At 32.9% G+C, this 24,191-nt stretch overlaps 2 protein-coding genes across 2 annotated transcripts; one reads left to right on the top strand and one right to left on the bottom strand.

The window, feature by feature from the left end:
- Window positions 1–2,563: 2,563 nt before the first annotated feature.
- LOC132735826 (uncharacterized) lies at window positions 2,564–11,939 on the top strand. Its single transcript, XM_060722831.1, has 7 exons — window positions 2,564–2,802; window positions 3,926–4,277; window positions 4,543–4,720; window positions 5,522–5,692; window positions 6,431–6,718; window positions 7,057–7,089; window positions 11,177–11,939. Exons 2-7 carry the CDS (start codon window positions 3,951–3,953, stop codon window positions 11,929–11,931), a joined length of 1,752 nt encoding a protein of 583 aa, XP_060578814.1. The 5' UTR covers window positions 2,564–2,802; window positions 3,926–3,950; the 3' UTR covers window positions 11,932–11,939.
- Window positions 11,940–18,960: 7,021 nt separating this feature from the next.
- LOC132735829 (uncharacterized) lies at window positions 18,961–22,965 on the bottom strand. The gene is made up of 3 exons (XM_060722834.1): window positions 22,781–22,965; window positions 21,719–22,000; window positions 18,961–19,692 (listed from the first exon to the last, which is right to left on the bottom strand). Exons 2-3 carry the CDS (start codon window positions 21,921–21,923, stop codon window positions 18,983–18,985), a joined length of 915 nt encoding a protein of 304 aa, XP_060578817.1. The 5' UTR covers window positions 21,924–22,000; window positions 22,781–22,965; the 3' UTR covers window positions 18,961–18,982.
- Between the last annotated feature and the right edge of the window lie 1,226 nt (window positions 22,966–24,191).

Below are 24,191 nucleotides of genomic sequence, written 5' to 3'. Positions count from 1 at the left end.
TTATATTATTTTAGAAACTTATTGAGGTAACGTGATAGTTTACAGTCACTAAATTTAATTTTAGAGTGGCAAAAAAAAAAAGAATCATAAAAAATGCATTATAAACTTTTGAGACTACAAACGTTGAGATGCAGGGCTGAAATTTAATTTCAATACATTCTAACTTTATTGTGAAGGTTTCAAGTCTGATTTCCTGGGTGTATTGAGGTCGTTGCTCGAAATAACGATTGATACGAACGCATTAACGTTACGTACATAGAGAATATTGAATAAGTGTACTTTAATATTGAGTTTATTGGACGTGTTGATGATATTATATCATTTTATTCATCAAGTTCAATAGATTAAGTAATGAACTTACACGAATATAATATTCTTTTTATCACATACCAAAAATAAAGAGCATTTGAAGCAAAAAATAACCATTTGTCATTGACGCATTTATCACATACCCGTACCGCTTTTGGTACTCCATGGCCGTGCTTATATTTTGATGTGACGTCATTTGCGTTACACAAACATAGCGTTAAGACGCGCTGTTTTACAGATATAATCAATAAAAATAAGTTACATTTTGAAAAGAGAGATACAGCCATGCATGAGTTTATATGTAAGGACAAAGGGAAATACATTTGAGCCGCGTCACGACAAAACCAACATAATGGGTTTGTGACCAGCATGGATCCAGACCAGCCTGATCAGGATCCATGCTGTTCGCTTACAAACCCTATAACAAGTAGAGAAACTGATAGCGAACAGCATGGATCCTGATCAGACTGCGCGGATGCGCAGACTGGTCTGGATCCATGCTGATCGCAAACCCATTATGTTGGTTTTGTCATGACGCGTCTCATTTGTCAAGCATATCATGATCAAAACTGCCTTACAATGTCCAGTGTATATCAAATCAGAACAATTACTCTCATATATTCGTCTTCGGAATACTGGCCATCTACGTAAAACCCCTTTTTTCTTTACTAAATTAAATAGGAACCGTAGAATACGTTGGCATGCACGAAGGAAACTCTCTCAGACTATTCCTCGGAATATAGAGCAACGGATCCTGCTCAGATATGCCAATAAACATATAAAATACATAGAGCTCAATAAAGAGAAACGTTATGTTAAAGCAAAATATTCTTTGAAAGAAAAAGTACAATCTAGCGTAAGATTTAATGTAGGTTTGCTTTGCAACCATGTTTAACAATGTAATACTAACCTCTATGATATCAATACAGTACTATAAAAATTATGCAGATCTCGTAAAAATATGACAGTTGAAGATAGGAAACATATTTATCAGTATAGCTTTACTAAGTACTTGTCTCAAAATTTGTAATAACAGTCGCATTGTGAAATCCAGCTATGGCGTTTCATTTGAACACTATTGATGACATCCATCTTAAATAAAGCTGAAAATAGAAAGGAAAGAATAAAAAAAGCAGAAAGAAAATATCCTGGGAGAAAAAGGGTTGGTTTATAAGTTGGAAATTAGCCTGACTTGTAAAGGGAGATACATTGTAACTGGTATAAATATGAACATAATGACATGCCAGAGGTGTCTCCCTTCTAACAAACTGCATCTTTTGTAATGATTATTATTTTCATTTTTCTCTTTTTTGACATTACAATTTGAAAGACCTCTCTTACATTATGTGTACTGGCCAAATTTAGAGGAAAGTAGTCAGACAAGCGACCAGTGAAAGTACGGAAAATATTCTTCACTGCAGTGAAAAATATATTTTTACACACTGAAAATACGGAAAATGAAAATACGCATTTTATTTCATCAATATTTCTCAATTTATCATTTATAAGTATTTAAGAAAATATTATATTCGCATAAGATAATTTTATTCAACTCGTTCAATAAATTCAGTATTAAACAATAGCCCCTATGTATATAATGAGCTTAACGTCAAAATGACGTAACGTTTCATAATTAGAATAAAGAAACTGACTATACGATAGTTATAACTACATTTACTTTCGAAAGTGCATGTGTGTTTAACTTTCCAGAGAAGTGATCATTACATTTCTGATTTATTTATAGAACGCGTTATCCTATCTTCATGTATATTCTACACCCTATTTTGGCAATTTTTTTTTTTGTTTTGTTTTGGGTTTTACGTCACATCGACACAGTATAGGTCATATCGCGACGTTCCAGCTTTTTACTGGTGGAGGAAGACCTCAGGTGCCCTTCCGTGCATTATTTCAGGCACGAACGGGCACCTGAGTAGAACCACCGACATTCCGTAAGCTAGCTGGATAGCTTCCTTACATGAAAGAATCCAAAGTCCCTGTCGGGATTCGAACCCACAGCGGTAAGGGGCAAGTGGTTTGAAGTCAACGACCTTAACCACTCGGCCACGGACGCCCCCCCTATTTTGGCAATCAACGTGCTAAAAACAATGCGTTTTCCCCTCTTTTAAAAACATTTGCTATCTTTGGTATGATAATGCTGAAGTTACGGCTCTTATTTATCTTTGGGTTGAAAAAGATATACGCTTAGTCATAGGAAATCCCCTTAAACTTCCGTGTGTTTCTGTAGCTGTCAATTTTGTTTTACTTTAAACCTTAAATTTAATTGCATAAACTTAATAGACTGAGATGAATTCGGTGTAACCTTAAACTTTTAAAATAAATTAAGGTATTCACTAGAATACAATTTAACTATGGAGAAAAACCATTTGAGACTAGAGATTTGAATTTCGCTTTATTAAACGTTTGTTTATTGACCTACTTTCGTTTTAAAAGCGAAAGTAGAAAAAGAAAATTCAACTAGCAGTGCTTCTAAAGGTGAGTTAAAACAAAGGTGTATGAAGCATATTAACTTATACACATGTATGTTAGCATTTTGAACTTGTCACTGACTTTCTACTATCAACTTTCTATTTTTACGATGAGATATAGTATGATAAGAGTAAGTAACAAGTGTTCTGAAATTTTATGTCTCGTCTTCTCTACACTTATTTTTTCTGAAATCTTAAATTCATCTTTTGGTCAACTATTTTGTTAGTTTAAACATATTTATTTAGCTCGATTCTAAAACAAATGATAATAAATTATGTTTGTCATTTTAGTCATCTTCTTAAAATAACTAGTAGACTCTATTTGTGTCATGACTTTGTGAAGAAATTTATATGTTATTGGCTCGAGTAGGACTCGAACGGAACCCAAGATCCTTTGGTATTAAAACTCCCCAAAAGAAAAGATAGTATAGTGCAGTAACATATATATTACGTCATACAGTATCTTGCTACATATACCACAGGAGCTTGACATTATATCAATAATTGAAAAATATAAGCAAATAGTTAAGAAATATCAGCAAATATACCCCTCTATACAATAAATAGACAAGGAATGCAACGCATTTTGTACACTCGATACAAATATTATCTAATCATCCGATACACAATAAAAATTAAACTTTTTACAACCGCTGATAAAGGCTATTTAAATCAAAGCATTACATAATAATAAATTGTCAATGTATCTTTTTCAATTGTTGATAGAATTTCAAGCTCCTGTGCATATACAACAGACGTTTGAATTGTATAGACAACACCCTTTCCGCCCCTGAATATTAAAAACTGAAACCAATATTTTGTACAAGCACTTGTTTTATTTGTTTGCTTATATTAATATGGCACGGTCCAATCGCATTTCTACTCGACCCTTAAATTTCCGTCAAACTTCGGATACAATAGCATGAATACACAGAACTGATGCGGTATTTCGGTCTTACCTACGCTACTAAACTAAACATGTAAAAAATAGTAATTTGATGCTAGTAGTTGTTGACTAAGTTTATTCCAAATGTTATATATTTTCGAACTGTGTATATATAAATATATGTTGGTCGTTTATATTAACTTTTTTCTAACATAGTATTCATTTCGTATTTTTAACGCTTCAGTGACAATATATAATACAAAGAAACTATGGGAACATCGTGTAGCAAATTTTGCAAGAAGACGAAAAAGAAAACGCAGTATAAGAAAGAAGAACACAAGGAAAAGAACGGAAGGGATCATAATAAACGAACTGAGGAAAAACATCGGCCTGAACGAGGAAATGGAAGCAAAGAATGTGTGCAACCTACCCAGACAGAAAATACTGAGACTGTTAGAAACTTTGCCATCAATAATGGTATAAAGCTCGAACTTGATAAAGGAGATGAAGAAAACATGAAGCAAAACAACTATATCCCGCCAAATATCGGCAACAACAACTATATCCCACCAAACATCGGCAACAACAAGGAAAAGGTAGGTCAAATACAATAGTTTAATAATGTATACATACGTACTTATTAAACCATTTTTAAATTTCGCAAGTAAAAAAAAAGCTTCAGTTTTAAGCCGAAAAAGATTTTATGAATCTAGCAGTCAAAATTACATTAAAAATTACCAGAATGATTACAGATAAAAAGTGCTTCTCCATACTCTTAGATGTAAAAATTTGATTCCTCTCGGTTTTCATTAATCATGCTTCAAATTCAAATGTACATTCATATCATATCATTAATTTAAGGCAAATGAGACCGGAGAAAAGGCGAAAGAGAAAAGAAAGGAACGAAAGGGAGAAGGTAAGAGGAGAAATGATAAGAAAAAGAGAAGAAGGAAGAAGAAGAAGAAACATAAATACTGGTCAGACAGTAGTGACAGCAGTTCGTCAAGTTCGTCCAGCTCATCAAGCTCTTCTGATGACGGTTATTTATTATTACTATTATTATTACAGTAGATTATTATACTTCACATGTTTTTTATCATCTTCAAATTTTGGCCTTATGTGACTTCAGATTGTAGCAATCCGTAATCTCACTTGGTTACTTCTTTATCGGTTACCTCCCTTAGTAATTATTCAGCTCTGTATTGCTTACCTCTCTTAGACAATAAAAATATCACATCCAATTGAGCGTTATTAAACAGAATCCTCACCCTTAACAGGATAATATAAAGGATAAATAACAGCTGGATGTGATATTTATATTATGTCAAAATAGATCATGATATAAACATAAAAACATTCCATGTACAAAGGATCTCTTTTTAATGAATGCCTTATCTGAAGGGACATCAGTAATTAAAGTTAGAGAATCTAGAGACGCGAGATCTAACTCCTGGACCCCAGTTTTATAAGCAAATGATTTTTAAGCAAAATTCCTCTCCATCTTTGAAAATTCATGGTAATATAACATTATGTTCAATCATGTTTGAAACAATCAAGCTTGTCTGAAAAGAGTTTTGGTTGGACTTCTAGCCTAGCAATAAATTGTCTCTTTTAATGGACCGTTATATAAACAGGTACTCTTTTAATATAACTAATCCGAACACAACTAAACATATTTCTCTATTTTTATTATATATTGTGTGACGTAAAACCCAATCGAACAAATAAACAAACATATAATATACAATGCAATTTTTAAATTCATACAGCTATACGTCAGGGTCATCAAAGACTAATGTATGAATATCAAAACTATATGTATTTTATTCTGTCTCTACAGATACAGGTAGGACTTCTAAGAGCCGACAAAAGAAGATAGACAAAGATGGAAACGTAACCTATATTAGAAACAAAACAACCATTGGAAGTAGCAAAATATCGTTTAAAGCCGCCAAGAACATAAATATTTACAACAATGGAGTTATAACTCAACCTAAGACAGCAGCCACTAGTATGTCATATTTTTTGTTTTACCTTTTATGTTGTAAACAGGCCTAACCGGAGTCGTGACGTTGTGCAACTTATATTATTGACAGTAACTGCCCGAATGTCCAAACCAAATTATTTAAAACAATGCGTTCAAAACTGAAATGATAATGCCTATTACGCTTCATATCATTCATCAATTCTTCTCACCACTGAAACATTATAAGCTTTGCGGGAATATGACGTTTGTATAAGATGACCGTAATTAACCTTTCACTGCGTGGGAAGGGATGGATGATGTTAGAATGCTGGTTTATATGCGTAAAATCGCCTTATTACGTCGTCGTTTTCTTTTATTTCCTCTATTTTACCTGTCAAGTTAGTTCTTATAACAGTAATTTGAACTGGGTGGCCTTTTGTACACGACGACCGGCAGTAATCATGACATTTGTAAACGAGTAAGGATAATCTATTGCAATGATGGTGCCGGACTTTGATAACTTGACTGGTTTCATTTCGGAATCTCAGTTATATAGTCAAACTTTGATGTGAGGGAGGTTAACATATATAGCTAAAGAAGGAATTTCGACGGAACTTTTAGACTTTCGCCGAATTATTAGAAAAGCGAGTTACTGAGAGTCAACTGTATAACTGTATATGCATGCATGTATGCAAAACTTTAATTATTTTTTAATTCAGTTGCAATTTATACATTTTCGGTGTGTTTATTCTTTTTTATCATTCCTGAATGGAAATATTTCAGAAAAGCCAGCCAGCCTATTCACTACAGAATACACGAGCGCAACAGCTTATAAACAAGAAGAAGAATTCAGGAGTATGTTAGGACAGACCGCAGGCGCTGGACAATTCATTGATCTACGGGGACACGAGAATGTTCAACCAGTTATTGAGACAAGGTCGCTTTGCGAGAGTTCTAAATGGGTAGGGCAGATACAATTTCCAAAGGGCCACTGTACATGCTTTAGAGTAGGCAGCAAATATATAATGACCACATTACATGCTGTGAGAGAAATTCTCAATACTTACAATGGTCAGTCAATGTTTTTATTAACTTTTTGTTTTGTTTTTTCTTTCCCATGAGAGATTGTATAAATTCAAGTAAAAGGCATAGTTCTTGTACGGTCGTATCAGGCTCTCAAAGGAGCATTTCTTCAGAAACTTCCAAAAAACAATACGTTTCTTACATTGTGAAAATCTATCATATATTTAATTAAATTCTGCATTGAAAGTGAAACTTCATGTTAACTTTATTCTTCTGTAATTGTTCATTGTAACATAGATTATAACAAATATATCTGCCAATGTATAACAAATAGATCTGCCAATGTTAATATTCGTTTACTGTTACTCTTTAATTAACATTTTCAGATTTCATCTCCGTGAAAAGAAAACCTTCAAGTGGTAAGAGATCAACAGTTGTATCATTTTAGATAAGTATAGTCAATATGTGCATCATTTTATCACGCCTGAGCACGCAGTGCTCAGAATGGCAGGTTATTGGTCTTTCTTCGTTACCTAAATAGTAACATCCCTTAAACCACTTGATTGATTTTAAACAAGCCTCATTAAGTCCTGGTCCCAATAACAATAGTTATTCAAATACTTTCAGTCTGGTACATAAATAGGCCTAAGGAGCTTAAAATAGATTTTAAAAATGAAATCTTTAAAATATATGGCATGTATCACCTAGTGGTTCTCTATAATAGTTATATAAATAATGTCCTTTAGGTCAAAAGTTGCCTCGCCCTGTGGGTCATTACGTTTACAAAGTTCTTTATAGGTAAATGTATTTAAGTCTTCTTTTATTAAACTGAAATCCCCAGAGCTTAGACTGGCATGTAGCAGTGGACCTCTACAAAATATATAAAGATCATGCCTCTGAGGACAAAAAATTGATCCAGCCCGAGGATCAGGTAATTTATATAGATTTGAATAGTAATAGTAGCTCCTCAAAAAATGCAGTGCCTAGAGCTTAATTGTAAGGCATGTAGAGATTCACCTTGTGATTCTTTACCAAAGATATATAAAACATATTCCTGGGGTCATATTTGACTCCTCCCCGGGGACCACTTTGGCATGTAGCATTACCTTGAGGTTCTATGCAAAAGTTCTTTAACTAATACCCCTCTGGTCAAAATCTGTTCTTGTCCTAGGGATCTCTTATTTTATTAGACTTGTATATAAAGACCTGTGTATGAAATACAGTTTAGTCTTCCTTTTGTAAAACTACAATGCCAAGAGCTTAATTTGTAAGGAAGCATTTTATAGAAGACATCTTAAACTTATTCGGTAAAAAATGACAAACTCGATGTGAACTCATAACTGACTGTGACTGTTCCGTTTTCTAGCAATGTACCTCGGGTGAGCAATCCAGGGCAATCATGGCCCTCTTTTTAATTTTATTTTAAACCTCCTTGTTTGGTGTTGATATTAGCTTTGAAATTTCTTTTTTACAAATTACACGTATACAAGGTAAATACAGGCATGCATGTATGCATATAATATATAAACATATACACGCACGCACACGCATGCATACATACAGACATACATAAATACTCTGTCAAGGTCATTGTATACATACAGATGTAATGGAGGCAGATTGAAGTCTGGTTTTAAAGGAACATAAAAGGCGTATTACAACAGTGTAAATGAAGCACATGTTTCACTAAATGCTACCAATTAAGTTACATAACATTGACATACCAAATATATGTACGATTTACAAATATTCAAGATTTGTTCTGAACTTGAATTAACATTGACCTGTATTTTCTTGAACCCTTTCATTTTGTGATGTTAGCAGTGCATTACATTTCGTTATGTTTGGTGTTTCCCGATTTTAAATTACAAATTACACACCGTACAATCAAATGGGCAGACAGCTGTTCCAGCGTCCACAGCTGTACCAGTATATACATGTCGGCGCGGGGAATACAATTGACGTACGATAAGTATTCATCTATTTTTAACATATCCAAACTGTGTTCGAGTAAATCAATGTTATGGATTCATAGTCAACATCCAAAGGAGCATGCTAACAAATTTCTGGCCCTGTGCAAGCTTTACTTCACATGAATTTTGACTGAAAATAACCACACTATCCGATGAGATGCGGTATTTTTAGTTTGAAGTCACAAAAACTTATATTTTCTCATGATAATTAATCCTTTTTTCATACGATTCGTAAACGTCAACATTTTGTCATTAAATATTCCAAACCATACCTTCAAAAAAGCTTTTCTGTTAAAGTTATAAGGTATTTAAGTTTGTGTGTCATCAAAATTTTAGTAACGTCATCAGCTGTTCGCCTCTTTTTAATGATAACATCGACAGCAATTCATCGGCAAGGATGAATAACGCTGAAAGCTGTTCAAAGAAACAATTTTCAGCGCTTTTGTGCTACAGTAACTAGGAAAAAGTAAAACTTTTTTGTTCATTTAAAATATTACTTTATTCATGATACTTTCTAATTATATTATTTTTATTATTACTTTCTATCATTTGTTGTATCTTAGCTGAGAGGCCTATATCTCCATTTACCGCACTGTATTTCAATATTGATATTGTTCATATGAATGAATGAGTGAGTGAATGAATGAATGAATGAATGAATTAATTAATGAATAATTGAACGAACGAATGATGCAATATACGTATATGTTAAAACAAATTGTCTGTAGAAAGTATATGAGTTGTAATATTCTAAAAATTACATATTATACATTCATTTTTCTTCCTATGCATGTCCTGTTGTTGTTGTTGTTGTTGTTGTTGTTGTTGTTGTTTTCTATTTCAGAATGCCACATTGGAAATAAGATATATATGATTGTTATTGTATGTTATTAATGTATAACCTTCTTTAAATAAAGATATTATTTTCATTATTATTATTATTATTATTATATAAAAAGGTAGCAAGATCTATTAATATGTTTCTGAAATGTTAAATTCAAAGAAAGTAAAGGCAAATTTAACGCTTAATACGAATTCTCTGTATTATAACTAAATCCATCAAGCGTTATCATAAATAATGGCATATAGTAGACATGTCCCATGCAGTAAATGGATGTGTAACCCGAAATGCCTGCAATATAAAATGATTTTATTTAAAAAATAAAAATTTACATAATTTTTAAGAATGGTTATTATTTCTATTGCACTATTCATTAAAACAGATTTCAAGGATAAATAACAACATGTTTTTACGTGCACTTTCATATCTCGGGTTACACAGCCAGTCACTGCATAGGACTTGTCCATTATATGCCTTTATTTATAATACTAGTAACACTTGATGAAGGCCTTCATTTACAAGACTGAATATTCATATAAAGCGTTAAATTTGCCTTTGCCTTTTGACTTAAACATTTCATAAACCTATTACAGGAACTCCACTGAGGTTTATAAGCCTAAAAACATGAAATTTTATTTTTTCACATAGAAAAACATGAGCACTAAAACATAAATATTAATAAAATATAACCAAAAAATATAGGAGAAATACATTGAAAATCATATGTTTGTGCTCTTCGCAGGCCGATTTGAGTGAAAAGCGTTTAAACTCTTTTCACTTTTGGGTCATTTTTTCACTATTATAATATTCTGGAAAAACGGAGCAAGCTAATGATCGGAAATTTTGCACATAAATTATAATTATAGATCTACATCAAATGGAGAAATAATCTCAAAAAATTATTTCCAGTCCCGTCATGTCAAAAAACCTTAGTGGAGTCCCTTAAATAGATTTTGCTACCTTTTTATATTGAAATACAGTGCGGTAAATGGAGATCAAGGTCTCTAAGCTAAGATATAACAAATAATAGAAAGAAATAATAAAAATAATATAATTAGAAAGTATCATGAATAAAGAAATATTCTAAATTAACAAAAAAGTTTTACTCTTTCCTAGTTACTGTATGACAAAAGCGCTGTTGTTAATACGTGTAATTGTTTCTTTGAACAGCTTTCAGCGTTATTCGTTCTTGCCGATGAATTGCTGTCGATGTTATCATTAAAAAGTGGCGAACAGCTAAAATTTTGATGACACTCAAACTTAAATACCTTATAAATTTAACAAAAAAGCTTTTTTGAAGGTATGGTTTGGAATGTTTAATGACGAAATGTTGACGTTTACGAATCGTATGAAAAAAGGATTAATTATCTTGAGAAAATAAACAAAAAGTTTTTGTGACTTCAAACTAAAAATACCGCATCTCATCGGATAGTGTGGTTATTTTCAGTCAAAATTCATGTGAAGTAAAGCTTGCACATGGCCAGAAATTTGTTAGCATGCTCCTTTGGATGTTGACTATGAATCCATAACATTGATTTACTCGAACACAGTTTGGATATGTTAAAAATAGATGAGTACTTATCGTACGTCAATTGTATTCCCCGCGCCAACATGTATATACTGGTACAGCTGTGGACGCTGGAACAGCTGTCTGCCCATTTGATTGTACGGTGTGAATTATTTCCTTTACAGGTCTTGATTGCGATCTGTCTGTTTTGAGTAACTCTGATGTGAAGATAGATTTTAATTTCGAAGTAGAAAATCAGACGAGTCATGACATCCATAAATTTACCTTTAAAAGGATAAAAACAGAGGAAGAAATTCCATTTCTAGATGAAGCAACGGATGTGATAGTATTGGAACTTGACATAAAACCGGGACAAGTCGTCCCTCCTAATTTTACCAACTTCGGAATCCCGAAATTAGACAGATCATTTACTCTCATTACGCACTCAAAGGGCGACCCGAAGGCGTTTGATAAAGTTAATAAAATGGTTGATATAAATGATCCAAAGACAATTGAAGATATTGAAAAGCTCCGTCAACAGAGCCGAGAGTATGTTTCGAGAAACAATAAGGATCCTTCAGTACATACATGTGATACGCGTCCGTACAATACTCTCGATAATAAAGATAGATTACTGTTTCACTGTGCATCAGGGAAGGGAGCTTCAGGTAGTCCAGGTGTTCAGGTAACCTCTGACGGAAAGGTTGTAGTTGTAACGATGTTACTGCATGGTTATCCGGACTGGTATTATGATGAAAAATGCAAAACACTGAAGAACGGTTGGCAAAAAGTATACACAGTCGAACAAGGTGTAAATTTTGCGTCAGTGTACACCACAATAATGAACAGAAATAAACAACTGTGTGATGACATATTTGTAGGGGAGGCTTGCGCTTTTAACAAGTCTTTAAAAGTTGTTCAGCCGACAGATGCAAACTAGGCATTTATGATGGTTTTGTCGTGACTTGGCTCATATGTTGTTTTTCATTCTTTCAAACAGGTCATTTACTTTAAGGTGGAAGAAATGAAATAGTTTTGTTTGTATCTGAAGGCAACCCGTTTTACTAACAGTCTTTTTTAACTTTACTAACATTTATATATACTTTAGAATTGTACAAAAGTTCATGGTCATAAAATGTATGTATAAGTAACGATAAACTTTAATTTTCATGTTAGACAAATAAATACAGTGCCCTGTTTTTAATTTAACCTATAAATTGTTTAAAGATTAAAAGATATTAGTGGTGATTGTATATAAGTACATGTAAATGTATTAAATAGAATTATTTATAATAATTATGATGTTGCTTTTTATGTTCAAAAAATATTTTGAAAGAGACAGGTTTGCATCTCGTAGAAAGTAGTAGGACTGAAATCACTCTTTATATCAAAACAGACAATTCTGCGTTTTCAAAGAAAAAGCCCTGTTTAATGGCGGTTGTATTTTAACTACTTCAGTTTCTGAGTAGCAATGTAAATGAACGTTAACATAACGCTGTGTAAGCATGTGTCTTTGCACATTTCTTTATTTGTCAGGAGAAAACATTTAATTAAAGTCTTAACCCTTTCCCTCATGAGCATATTGTGAAAAATGGCCATTTTCATTGAAAAGCCTCCTGTTACAAGTTCAAACTGCTATTAAACTATGAAAAAATGCTTCAATACTAATCAAATTTGGCACAAATGTTGACTGGATCATGGCCTTAGTAACGACATGCTCAGTCTTAAATTTCCTGTTACCATGGCAACGAGGGGACATCTCAAAATTGCCAAAAATCACTAATTTGCCTTGATTTTTTCCATCAAAATTTATTTCAAAGTGCTGCAACTTCTCAAGGGATTGAGATAGAGTCAAAGGCTTTCCAGCGTTGGTTACACGTTACCTTTTGATCGACATCGCTCTCACAAGTCCAAAATTTTTTTGGCTATGAGGGGGACTACCGCCCCCCTTCACACCTCCCAAATAGAAGGGGGCACATCCCCCTTCTGGCAACCCCCTGGTGTATCTTTTGGATGGGGGCGGCGCCGAAAATGTGCTCCTTTTTAAGCAACATTTATCAAACGATAGCATGTGTTTGGGGCCCAAAATAGGACATTTATTCACTATTTGAGGCCTAAAGAGGGGGGTCGAAAGTGTGTTGTTTCGCGTATATATCATGTATATGAGGTAAAGGGTTAATTAGGTCTTCATCACTTCATATAAAAATGTTTATTGAAAATGTCCTGAATTCATCCTAACGTTGGTTTTACATCCTAGGACTAAACTTTATATTAAACGCGGTCCAGAATATAGAAGAATAATGTAAATAGAAAATAATAATTGATAATATCAAAGTTTTATTTATTATGTAACGAATTCCGAAACACATTTTACTCTGAATTCATGATTGAGGACTATGGCCAACTGATTAAAAAATGACCCTGAAATACCCTAGATTTTGATACTATATATAGTAACATAGGTATTAAATAATAATAATAATAAATAATGATAATATATTGATGAAGGTTATGATGATCGTTTTGATGGTGTTGGTGGAGGTGGTGTAGATGGTGGTGATGAGAATGGTGAATGCGCTTTTTTTTGGGGGGGGGCGGCATATAGTACCGGTATCTTACTTTATTTTTATAAATGTTGTGTATGCTGAAATTTGCAATTATAAAATTCAACTTTATTTGAAAACAAAAGGGAAAGGTTGTTATTTGTATTATGTTCAGTCTATATTGGTTCAAGTATTTTAGTTAATTTGGTTAGCTGAGCGATTAGCTATTTAGTTAACTAACAGAAAGTCGGTAATTCTTCTGCTAAAGTACATGCTGAAACCTGAAAGTATAATTAGCATTACGACTAGTACAAATGTTTACCACATTCAGGATGATTACTATAATTGTGGCCCTCGATGCAAATTATGTGGATACCATAGGTCTTCAACATCAGTTCATGTTTGTAGAACTTTTAAATCATCTTATCCTCGTTCTCTGTGTTTTTATTTTAACACATTCTTATGTCATTGGCTCCATTTTCTAGATCGACGTCTTAAGGAATGTATACAACTTCAGTCGGTGCTAGGGGAAGGGGCGTGAGAGATGTTGCACTTACCATTGTATCTGATAAACAGATTCAAAAAAATCTCGGTTACTTTTATTACATATACTTATCAGTTATCCAGATTAAACCTACAGTGCGATTTTCGACACATTTTGGTTTAATTGTTCAAGAATCATCTCCCCTATCAAGATTTGTGTACGGTTTTTCCAGATTTGTGTACCGTTTTTTCAAGATTTGTGAACCATTTTTAGTTTGTTTGTGTTTTTAACCAGCTTAGCAGGTGGTACAAACAAACTTTTACTCGTAGATAAGTGCAACAGGCTGACTTATCTATTGTGACCGGTAATGCCCTTTAAATTGGGCTTTAACGGTAAAAGTTTGTGCCTAGGGATAAACTTGAAAAAAAAACACACATTTGCAGGATTTCGGATAACAAGCAATAGCCTCAACTGACATATTTATTAATTATATATTATCGGATATATACCAATTAAGAGCTTGAATTACAAAAAGAAGTTTTTTAGTTAGTTTTAAGGGATATTTGGTTGGAAAACTGAAGCAATAGATATCCGTAAATCTATCCACCTATGAAGTTTCAAGTTACTACCTCTAACACTTTTTGAGATTAGCTCCGGACAAAAAGTATGAAAAATAACAAAGGGCAATAACTCAAAAATTATAAAGGGTAAAGTTATCATTCTTGCGCACAGCATTCCTCCTCCACCTATGAAGTTTCATGTTGACATCTCAAAAGCTTTTTGAGGTATGCTCCACTCAGGTGAAAAATTAATTATGAAAAATAACAAAGGGCAACACTTGAAAAATTATGCAGGGTACAGTTATCATTCTTGTGCACTGTACTCCTCCTCAATATTTTCTATCCACCTATGATGTTTCAAGTTGAAACCTCAAATACTTTTTTGAGATAAGCTCCGGACAAAAATGTGGAACGGAAGAACGGACGGACGAAGGACAGACGGACGGACGGATACTATTTTATAATCCCCGCCGCCTTTTCGACGGGGGGGGGGGATAAAAACTGTGTCTAGTTTAACATCCGGGTTATTTGTATTTTTTTTCTATAAATATCTTTACCGCGAGTTTATAGAGGATACTGAATGAATGTAGGTTACGAGTTGAATAAAATCATATTATGCGATAATAAGACAAGGTTAGCTTTTAAAAAAGCTAGAAGCGACTCGCTTCGTAATTTTTTTCAAGGGGTGTGTTTAAATGTAAAAATGACAGTTCTGTTAGCTGAAGAGACTTCAGCGAACATCAAAATAAAAGTGAAGTCAACACTGGCCCGGTGCCCGATGGCCAGTGTATATAAGTTCAGGCCAGTGTAAATTTATGAAAATTTTGTTAATTATTTAGTAGAATAAATTCAAAACTGGAATTCGGGCCAGTAAATTCAAAATCTTAAACTCATTGACTGAAAGTGACAGATAAAGATCTCTCAGATTAACCAAGATGAGTATGAGTATATATGAAGGTGCATGTAAACAGATAGAATGAAAAACCTTTGTCTATGCACATTTACTATATGGCCTGTTGACCTTGACCACAAAATGTTAGATAGGTAGATTTCATAAAGATGTCTCTTTATACAAAATTAAGTTGTAATACATGTATGTTATTTAGTATTGGAATGAGAGGCACAAGTCCTAAAGTAAACACAAGTTGTCAATCAATTAAGCCAGAAAAGCCGGGATCTTATTAAAAAATATAGGGATCCCGGAAATTGACCAGTCTAAGAAGATGTTTTTCAGATAAGCCGGAATCCTATTGAAACATATAGGGATCCCGGGAATTGACCAGTTCAAGAATATAGTTTTCAGAAAAGCCGGGATCGTATTAAAATGTAAATAGATCTCACGGATTGGCCAGTTCAAGTATATAGTTTTCAGAAAAGCTGGGATCGTTTTAAAACATATAGGGATCCCGGGATTTGACCAATTCAAGAAAATAGTCTTTGATTTTTCCAATTAATTAGGCATATAATTATAAGTATTGTGATTTCCGCATTTTAAGTTTGTTAATAGGCATATAATTATAAGTATTGTGATTTCCGCATTTTAAGTTTGTTAAATATATCTATATTCTAAGTTAAATTAATTTAACGTTCATTATATACAATAAAAAAATAACTTTTAATGGCCTTTCATTACGAAAACAATCAACACAAATATAGTTCATTAGGTTTTTCCTCCATATCTTATACGATCCCGGATCCCGGGCGTCCCGGATCCCGGCCAGTAAATACATACACTAAATACCGGAAAGGATAAAATGACCGGAAAAAAGGAAAAATAAAAAATGCACAGAACCATATGTACACTTATGTTAATTAACCAAACGAAAACTTACTACAGAGAAAACAGGTGAAATCGCTAAATCAGAAGTCAGTGTAAATATGATTTATTGAAAAGAATTCATAAAGACAAACATTTTAATCATCATTATATCTTTGCGCTCAAAACAATACTTGCTGATTTTTAAAAATGGCGTGAAAATTGAATGTTTTTGACGCTATGTAAGATCAAAGTTGATTGGCTAAATAATTTTGGATCCTAGCCCTGATAGATAAATTTTGTAGAAAGCTGGAAGCCAAGCTTCGATTAAATTTTTGGATGGCTTCGGAGTTTTAGGTTGTTTCTCAGTAAAATCCTATCGTAATACCGGCTCGCCGTGGCGAGCCGGCAATAGTAAACGTTTTACATTGACGCGCCTATCTAATAGTGTAACCCTTATATATAGCGCAAATGACGTCACGTCAAAGTGTCATTACATAGAGGATATTTGTTTGTTTGTGTGTAAGATGAAATTTTATTTCATCGAGTGGGCTTTAAAAACAGTATTCTCACGAGTGGTGTAGCCACAAAGTTCACGAGATGAAATAAAATTACATCTTACACAACAAACAAACAAATTTTCTTTTTACTTTATGCTTTAAAAACAAGTTAAAACGAAATTTCCTTGATAATAACTTTAATATTAAAATTTGTTTTACTGACTGGTAGCTTCTATTATGTACATGTATTAGTCGAATTTCTCATAAAATACAAGAATTATTGGACTGAAAAATAAGTTCGACAATCCACGTTTAATGGCGATAATATTATTCATTTTATTAAAAAATATGAATGATCGCTTTTTTAAATAATAAAAACAAACAATTTTATTAGGAGAAAAAGTCAAACCATCCATCCATATTTTTGTTACTTACTGCGAATTTATATTAGACCTGGCTTTGTTAAATGTAAGCGGTCGCCATTTTTAAAAGTTGTGTATGTCACGAAAGGAAAATAATTGTATTTGACTCAGAAGAAAACCATTTGGATTAGTTAGTCATACACCTTTTTAAAAGAAAGAAAACTTATTTGAGGATTGTAACAGACAATATATAAGTGTTGACTGAAGTGTAAACATTCAAAAAGCGGTTAGGAAATTGGAAAACTTGGAAAGTTGAAAGGCTGCCTAACGATCTCTGGGTTGTTTACTATTTCTTGGGGCTGATGTCTGTCATTGCTTTTCACGTTTTTATAAAGCATACGGCAGTTAATTCTCGTGGGATACTTAAATATGCCAAAATGTCATCAAGAGCAGTTATGCATGTGGAAGGTGACTGTAAAAATGAAAAAAAAAATAAGAGACGATATTTGGTGATTGGTGATTTGAATAAATAGAAGTAAGTTTTCCTCTTTTTATAACTTTTGACATTTAAGTTATTTATAAATTTCAGCTTTGCTTTTTTTCTGAACAGCCTGACATTGTCAGCAAAAATAAAATTGAGGTACCACATTGGGAAAATCTTAAGAAAGTAGTTTTGTTATTGAAAAGTGTGAAACTATATTTCGATACATGTAATTTTCACTGTGAAATAATCAAATATATTTTTCACGACTTAAACAGTAATCCAATGAAAAGCATAAAATAAATTAGTGTAATATCGTTTTTATAAAATGGCTTTGTTACACTCTTGCGCCGCGGTTTATGTGATAAATAGAGGATATTGAATGAGTGTAAGTTCAATACTAAATTTATTGCACGAGTTTTATAAAATTATATTATGCGAGCCTCTGGCGAGCATAATATTATTTTATTCAAAGAGTGCAATGAATTCAGAAATGAACTTACACCAATTTAATATTTTATTTATCACATACCCAAAATAAAGACCGTTTAAAGTGAAATAAGAGTCTATTTTCATTGACGCGCCTGTAGTACAACGCTAACATTTATCGCGTCTTTACAATATGTTTGAATAACGCTAATGACGTCACGTCAAAAAATATGCACGGCAATATAATTTACGGAGTCGCAAAATCGGCGCGGGTGTGTGATTAATGTAGATATTAGTTCCAGGTTTACAACAATTTCATGGAAAGGCAGGAGATAATATTACTATGCAAACTTTTTATGGAATTCTGATAATAAATACAAAAACAACATGTTATTGCTGTCGGAAAAGGACCGTCAATAATTCGCAAATGCGACGCAAAATATCTTTCTAAAGGTATCGTGATTGATCAAATACTTTTGTAGTTATATAGAACAACAATAGTTTTAATTGAATAAAAAGTCCTTGGAATATCGCAGTTACTTTACTACCATCATAATTTATGATACGCTATTAATAATTAGATTTGTTATTTGATATTTATATACATGTAGTTTGCATTTTCTTAAAACAAGTTTGGCATGTACATAATTATAATCATGTGGCTAAATATACATGTATGTATATGTGATATGATATAAAAACAGTTACACCAATAATTATTACAACATTATCACGGTTATTTTATCTTGACTCAATTAAATTATCAGATATCTCCTACCTTTCTTTTTACTTCTTCTTAATGTGGTGTAGGCCTTAATTGATGATCTTTTGATGCAAAAGATAAACATAAAACAATCTCATCACTATATTTGTATATCATAACAGTGGGTCAGGTAAATGCCTGCAAAATATATCTTGATAGAGATTAGGATTACGAGCAGCCATATTTTTACCAACAGAAATCATATCTGCACCTTGTTCTATACAGTACTCTCGTGGCCAATCAGACCGAATGCTTTCCTCCACCCTCATATCATAATACCAGTCGGGGTATCCACATAACAGCATTGTCACCACAACCGCGCGACCATCTTCTTGAACAATTATACCTGGTGTTCCAGATGCCCCTTTGCTAAATCTACAATGAAACAAAATTCTTTGCTTGTTTAATAACACGCTGTGTGGTGGAAATTCGTAAATTAGACGGGATTGTTGTAAACTATGATTTTTAACCCATTGAATATCACTGAATGTGGTTGTACTGTCTCTGTCAATAACTTGATCCACTGGATTGTATTCCATAGCACCGCCATTATGTCCAATCAGAGTGAATTCAGATACTAACCTTTGGTCACTGAATAACTCAAATGGTGGAGGCATTTGGTTACCTTCGGGATCATCTGCTAGTTCTATAACAACGGTATCTGTATTTTCGTCAAGGAATTTAACAACAGCTTTGAAAAAGAATTTTAAGCAATTGTTTGCAAACGGATCTTCTTTGTAATAATTAAACAAGCAAAATACGTTCCGGCGTGTCAATGATTCTACAACCAGGTTTCCAGAGTCGTCAGTATGTTCTCTTGATCCTTTAATACAAAAATGAATAAGAAAATATAAAATTAAAATATGTCATATGCCAGGATCGAACTAAAACTAATTGACGTAACAAAAAGTTCAAATAATGTTTGTCTCGTATCAAATTTGAAAATGAAAATTCTATGACATGATTTTTATGCATATAATAGAATACTCACTTGTCAGGCTTATAAATGCGCATGCATATTCACATAGTTTCTTAGTTAGATGAATTAAGATTAAGTTTACATTTGGAAAAGACAAGGTCAGCATCGACCGACTTAGTAACAAATTCATCAAATATTTCTAACGTTATTGTCCAACAATATTGACCTGGCACTTCATTCACTTGGATAAACACTGGCACAGTAGTACATTGTATCTAACGAATATATCGATTTATTTTATGCTTTTCAGTGGATTACTGATTTATCCGTGAAAATTATATTTGATACTTTACAGTGAAAATCATCAAAATATAATTTCCCACTTTTCAATGACGAAACTACTTTTTTAAGATTTTTCCCCATGTGGTACCTCAATTTTAATTTCCTGACAATTCTGACAGTGACAGGCTGTTTAAAGAAAAGCAAAGCTGAAATTGATAAATAACTTAAAGTAATAAACAGAAGAAAACTTACTTCTATTCATTCAAATTCCAATCACCAAATTTCTTCTCTATTTTTTTTTGTTTCATTTTTACAGTCTGAAAAATACATTCCCTCCACATGCAAAACTGCTCTTGATGACATTTGGGCAAATTTAAGTATCCTACGAGCAATAACTGCCGTATGCTTTATGAAAACTTGAAAAGCAATGACAGCCATCCCCGTAGAATAAGTAAACAACCCAGCGTTCCTGAGCCAGCCTTTGAAGTTTTCCATTTCCCTTGCTGCTTTTTGAATAAGTTCACATCCGTCAACACTTATTTTTTGTCTGATACAATCCTCAAAAAAAAATTCTTTCTTTTTAAAATGTGTATGACTAACAAATCCAAATGTTATCCCTCTGAATCAAACACACTTATTTTCCTCCCGTGAAATACACAACTTTAAAAAATGGCTGCCGCTTACATTTAACATTTACATTTAACAAAGCCAGGTCTAATATAAATTCGCAGTAAGTAACGGAAATATGGATGGATGGCTGAACTTTTTCTCCTACAAATATTGTTTTTTTATTAAAACAAGCCATCATTCATATTTTTTAATTAAATGAATTATATCACCGTCATTAAACGTTGATTGTCGAACTAATTTTTCAGCTAAAACTTCTTGAATTAAATGAGAAATTCCGACTAAATGGGGCTCTCAATGGGGAAAATAGATTTTGATATTAACGTTAATATTATGGAAATTTCGTTTTAACTTGTTTTTAAGCATAAAATAAAAAGAAAATGTGTTTGTTTGTTGTGTAGGCACACTTACTTCAAGCGATAAAATTGGTTGCAACTTGACAAAATGGCTACCGAGTCATGAATATTTACAACACCCGCACGTATTTTCATCAGGTAAGTGGGTTTGTATGTTATTCTGAAATTCTTTAATATTCCTACCTTAAAGCAATGATAAAGGTACACTCGGTTTTAGGTCTCAGCTTCAAAACTTCTAATATTACGAAGTTATTGAAGATATATTGTCAATTACTTCGTAATATCAGAAGTTTTGAAGCTGAGACCTTAATTCGAGTGATATTATCATTGCTTTAAGGAAGTGGCACATTAAAGAAATTCAAAATAGCATACAAAAACAACCCACTTACCTTAGGAAAATACTTGCGAGTGTTGTAAATATTCATGACTCGGCAGCCATTTTGTCAAGTTTGCAACCGATTTTCTCGCTTGAACCAAGTGTGCAAGCACTTCACGTACTGCACCTTGAATTGGATATCTACATTCATATCGACTTGCAAGTAGATAATAATTTTATGGAATTTACCGACTATAGGGTAATATTCTTAATGCAGAGTGTCTGGACAAAATTGCTGGGCAATACAAATTAATTTTATATCAACTATACATAAAGAAGAAAAAAATACCTTGAATATTCTGGTGGATTGTAGACACGACGTGACGAGCAGTCATTATATATCTTGAGCCAACTCTAAATCCTGTTGCCGTGCCGTTCGGGGGAAACCGTATTTGACAAACACTGTGCGACCACTCTTCCCACTCTTTGATAATATATATGAATCGTCTGCCGTTACTATCTCCTCTGCAATCAATAAAGTTTCCTGCAGGCATTGAGCATCGCTTGGGTCCAACAGACGGAGTGATAGGAGTGTAGTTACTTTTAAATATTTGTCTACGATTTCCAATATCTAAGAGAATGAAACAAGACATAAAAATCACTACATTTCCTTATTGTGACATTCGAAACACCACGCCGTTTGTTAAATGTCTATATCCTAAATTTTTCCTGAAAAAGTTGCGGTCACAGCTTTGCAGTTATTCTAATCAAATACTTGGAATTCACTGAATTTAGTTCATTCCGATCGGTAAAAATGATTCCAGTTTTAGAAATTTGCATTGGTGCAGATTTTGTTATAGAGCTGTTTATCTTATCTACTTTGATTAGCAAATCAAGCGACCTTGGGATAAGGTCAGGTTTATAATTTTAGTCCAGATTCGGCAGTGATCAACCAGGTCATGTAGCTCATCATGAACACCACCGCTTGCAATTTCTGACAAGAAAAGCCTTTTTTATTACTTTTTTAAGAGTATGTAAACCCTTAAAGACTCTTTAAGCAAGAATAAATCATGCTCTTGCCAGGAAGGAACTAAAACTTATTGACATAACAAAAAGTTCAAATAATGTTTGTCTCGTATCAAATTTGAAAATGAAAATTCTATGACAAGATTTTATGCATTTTTTTGGCTTCTTCAGTCTATTTTTTAGAAAGGAAGAGAAACCAGATCTTCTCAGGTTTAGTTCAAATTGTAAGAAAACAATGCATTATCATGCATACAACAATAAGGGATAGGTAAAACCAAAATGATGTTGATCATGCGCACTTGTCCTCGGGTTTTCTGAGTACTGTAAGAAAAACGTTAACACAGTAAAAACGAAATCTAATTTACAAAAGTGGTGTACTCCTTACCATTGTTATATTCTCTTTTTTGATCAGGTGCTTTTGTAATTTTGTCGGTTAAGAATATGCCATTATTCCCAAGTCTCCACTTGCATTTGAAAAGACTGTCCGGTTCACTATGTTGATTGCTTGACGTAGTAGTATTTGCCCATCTCGATGAGTTTTCTGAACCGACATGAGCTCCATCAATGCCTTCATCTAATGAGAAGATACAAAATTTTAGATTATTTTTTTAATATATCTTTAAAATTTAAAACGTATACCAGTATACCATACAAGATATCTAGCTTAAGTTTACATCGCTTGATTATTTTAGACAGTAACTTAAGAATGTTGTATAGGAAAGATACTTTTATGAACCAAATTTACTGAGGAGTACTATGATTTTGTTCAGAAGGCTGACATTTTGAATACTTCAGGGAGGAACTAAATGTTCTTTAAATAGCAAACCATTACATTAAAGTGATCCTAGAAAGTGAGTTTTAATATAAAGCTTGTAAAGATTACGGAAGACGCAAAAGAATGTTAATAAGAAGTTTGGGCTAAGTAAGACAAGAAATCATACATTATTCCAAAGTAGTTATGATAGATACTTTAATACAGTATTTTATTATTAGGTTCTATTTTTGTTTGTTCACTGCGAGTTCACCTATTAGTCTGACCTCTCAGTTCTGTATGACCATATTGAGCATTCCGTCCATGTCGACCACTGTGTCCATGTCGACCACTGTGTCCATGTCGACCACTGTGTCCATTTTGACCATTGTGTCCATTTTGACTATTGTGCCCATTTTGACCATTGTGTCCATTTGGATCATTATGTTGATTTTGAGCATTGGATCCATGTCCAATATTTTCTGTGGATGCATCATTGTTCTTGATCTTCTTACATTTACAACAAATGCTGCCCATCTACAATTATAGTAAATAACACATTTGGCTTTTGTTTTATTCGCTTTTTTATTTTTTCATTTATCTTTTTTTTAACTTTGTTCATTATTTAATTTATCTATAGATCAAGACTTGCAAGTTAAAATTCCATTAACCGTTTCATCTTGTTGACAAGAACTCGGACTAAAAATATCCTAAATAGAAAACTATTACATACTGCTTTACAATTCATTTTGATAGATGTACAACAATAAACGGTACATTCGGCCGAGTTTTAATTCGTGCCAATGAAAACAAAAGTTGAAAATGCGAGACGATATTTTGGAGTTCGTTATAAAAGGGAAATTTTCTGTACTTTTAACTAAATTGGTACTTAGAAATGAGTTCCTTATAACCGTGTTCGCTGTTACCATATATTTTTATATTAAATAAAGAAGGGCAAAATTCGGACCAAAATAAATTGTTCCTTATAACCGGAAGTTCGCTATAACCGTGTTCGCTATAAATGAAGTTTACTGTATTCCGTATC

This window comes from Ruditapes philippinarum, unplaced genomic scaffold (assembly GCF_026571515.1).
Source record: "Ruditapes philippinarum isolate M1 unplaced genomic scaffold, ASM2657151v2 ctg5013_1_1_1_1, whole genome shotgun sequence".
NCBI lineage: Eukaryota > Metazoa > Mollusca > Bivalvia > Venerida > Veneridae > Ruditapes > Ruditapes philippinarum.
This window is presented reverse-complemented; position numbering and strand designations above follow the sequence as displayed.